Source organism: Mandrillus leucophaeus, unplaced genomic scaffold (genome assembly GCF_000951045.1).
Source record: "Mandrillus leucophaeus isolate KB7577 unplaced genomic scaffold, Mleu.le_1.0 Scaffold2, whole genome shotgun sequence".
Lineage (NCBI taxonomy): Eukaryota > Metazoa > Chordata > Mammalia > Primates > Cercopithecidae > Mandrillus > Mandrillus leucophaeus.
This window is the reverse complement of record NW_012102031.1, coordinates 4,472,011-4,475,165: the sequence shown is the minus strand read 5'-3', so window position 1 is coordinate 4,475,165 and position 3,155 is coordinate 4,472,011. Positions and strand designations below refer to the sequence as shown.

Here is a 3,155-nt window from a genome sequence, read left to right as displayed (position 1 = left end):
AAAGAAAGGAAGGAAGGAAGGAAGGAAAAGAAAAGAAGAGGAAAAAAAAACTCCCTGAGTGTACATGATGACTACTGGGAAATCATATCTATGAAGGGATCAAGAAATGGAAATGCTTAGAGAGCTAACAGGTAAAAGTGTTGGGAGGCTGAGGCAGGAGGATCACCTGAACCTGGGAGGCGGAGGTTGCAGTGAGCCGAGATCATGCCATTGCACTCCAGCCTGGGCGACAGAGCGAGAGTCTGTCTCAAAAAAAAACCAAAAAGCGTCTGGCCCTGAGTGAGTGCCAGCTTATCATCTCCAGCTAGTAACCACCACCGTGCTCTGCTCCAAGGGTTTCAGGTATTCTCTTCCTTTGTGCCCTAAACCAGGGCTTCTCAAACTAGAACGTGCTTCTAGATCACTGGAAGTCCTCCTGATCACCTGCAGAGTCGGAGTCAGTAGATTTGGAGAGATACTGATGCTGCAGGTCCTTGGACCAACACACCCTTCGAATCTCAACTCAAACGCCACGTACTGGCCTTCTCAGGGCTGGACTGAATCCCTCCAGTGCAGTGCCCAATCCCTTGCAGGACAATTGTGTGGCCTGAATTTCCCACCAGATCATAAGGAGGTGAGGTTGGAGGTGGAACTCTACTCCAGACCTAATTGAAGACTAGCTCCCTAAGACATGCCCACCAGGCATCAAGTCAGTTTATCATTCCCTAGCAATGACCGGACCTGGAATTTACCACCCCTTTTTCCAGAAATTTCTGAATAACCTGCCCCTTAATTTGCCTGTAATTAAACATGGGTATAAATGAGCCTGCAGAACTGGCCCTGAGCTCTTGTTCTCAACACACTGCTTATGGGGTAGCCCTACTCTGCAGAAGCAGTCAGAGGGCTGCCATAGTCAAGGTGAGACACTTTGTTCTACCCCCAGCTCATCCTTGAATTCCTTCCTGGGCAACGCCTTGAACCTTTCCAGGCAGAAGCCCCAATTCTGGGGTTCCTTGGCCCTGCAACAGAGGGACTGGGCTTGCCACCACCACCGTGTTGCCAGTGCTGAGCAGAGTACCTGGCACCCAGAGCTCATCATGTGTCTGCTGAGTGCAACAGAAAAGCTGACCTTGGACAAGTCGCTTCTCTGAGCTTTAGTTTCCTCATCTGTGAATTGGATTTAGTGTGTACTTCAGCAGGCTGTCGTGAGGATTAAATAAAATGGGCTGGCCAGGCACGGGGGCTCACGTCTGTAATCCCAGCACTTTGGGAGGCCGAGGCAGGTGGATCATTTGAGGTCAGGAGTTCAAGACCAGCCCAGCCAACATGGGGAAACCCCATCTCTACTAAAAATACAAAAATTAGCTGGGCTTGGTGGCGGGTGTCTATAATCCCAGCTACTCGGGAGGATGAGGCAGGAGAATTGCTTGAACCCGGGAGGCGGAGGTTGCAGTAAACCAAGATCACGCCACCACACTCCAGCCTGGGTGACAGAGTGAGACTCTATCTCAAAAAAAAAAAAAAAAAAAAAAGAGGCAGAGAGCTCATCACAGTGCCTTGCACATAGGTAGACACTCATCATCTGGCATCCACTATTCCAATACAAAATTCCATCCCCTGCCTCCCAATGATTATGTTGTACACTACAGTCCACAAGCACAAAGAATTTTGGTGGCTAGTTTGGGGGTACCCAAGAGAGAACCTGACCAGAGGACAACAATGCCAAGGCCTCTCCTCCCTCAGTTAGATAGTGGTTGGGTATGGCAGCAGCAAAGAAGGCGGGAGGCTGTAACTGCTAACTTACCCTTTATCAGTCTTCTTCTGTGTAACATTAATTCTTCTCTGCGGAATCGCTCTGGGTCTAGTTCTGAGTAGTTCCAGCTGTCATAGCTCTGTGGGCTAGGATAGGTGCCTAAGGGAGGAGGCAAGAGTGAGAATGGGGCCAGGCGTAGTGGATCACGCCCGTAATCCCAGAACTTTGAGAAGCCAAGGTGGGAGGTCGCTTGAGCACAGGAGACCAGCCTGGGCAACATAGTGGGACCCCGTCCCTATTTAAAAAGAAATTTAAAAAAGAGTGAGAATGGATGCTTCTGCAAAAGAGGCCTGGGGAGCCCCTGCTGGTTCCTGGGAGGCTGGGCTTCCAGTGTTAGGCCTGCCCCATACCAGCCTGGTGGCCTTGGGTGAGTCACTTCCTCTCTAGAGGCTTCCTCATCCGGAACATGGGGATGATGACCTTGCCCTACCTGTCGGCTGGGTGTAAGGGTCAGAACACACAGGTGTGCGAGTCCCTGACATGCTTTGCAAATGTGAAGACATCATAGTTATTTGTTTTCCATGTCCCCTGTTCTGGCTAGACCACGAGTTCCCTGAGAACAGGGGCTGGGTCTTCTTCATCTTTATACCTCTAGGGCTCTAGGTCTGGCACATAATAAATACAATAGGTGCTTAGTAAATGTTTGTTTAACATGATCACACTTAGCTTAGTGCCAGAAATGGTTTCTCTCTATATGTTTGGCAGTGATGCTTCCAAGGATTACTTGAGACATTTGAGCCACTATGCAAAGCTGCTGGCTCCGCTGGACAAAGTGGACGGGGGGTTTATTTATACAGGGGATAAACTGGGGTAAGGAGGTGCAGCCTTGGATGTTAAAGGGAAAAGCAAGATGGAACAGCAAGAAGAGAAGACAGTCAGAAAATGGGAGGCAGGGTGGCATAATGGTCAAAGACCCAGCTTTGGAGTGGCACAGCCCTGGAATGAACACCTGTGCAGTGGCTCACACCTGTAATCCCAGCACTTTGGGAGGCTGAGGCGGGTGGATCACCTGAGGTCAGGAGTTCGAGACCAGCCTGACTAACATGGTGAGACCCCATCTCTACTAAAAATACAAAAATTAGCCAGGCGTGATGGTGTGCACCTGTAATCCCATCTACTCGGGAGGCTGAGGCTGGAGAATTACTTGATCCCTGGAGGCAGAGGCTGCAGTGAGCTGAGATCGTGCCATTGCACTCCAGCATGGGCAACAAGAGCGAAACTCCATTTCAAAAAAAAAAAAAAAGGCCGGGCGCGCTGGCTCAAGCCTGTAATCCCTGCACTTTGGGAGGCCGAGACGGGCGGATCACGAGGTCAGGAGATCGAGACCATCCTGGCTAACATGGTGAAACCCCGTCTCCACTAA

At 50.3% G+C, this 3,155-nt stretch overlaps 1 protein-coding gene across 1 annotated transcript in view; it reads right to left on the bottom strand.

Annotated features, from left to right (window-relative positions):
- The window catches only part of FAM227A (family with sequence similarity 227, member A), a 95,420-nt gene that overhangs the window by 54,883 nt on the left and 37,382 nt on the right, over positions 1 to 3,155 (bottom strand). The window contains exon 9 of the mRNA XM_011979125.1: positions 1,784 to 1,891. Coding sequence (XP_011834515.1) covers positions 1,784 to 1,891 — 108 coding nt within the window. The remainder of the gene's footprint in view (positions 1 to 1,783; positions 1,892 to 3,155) is intronic.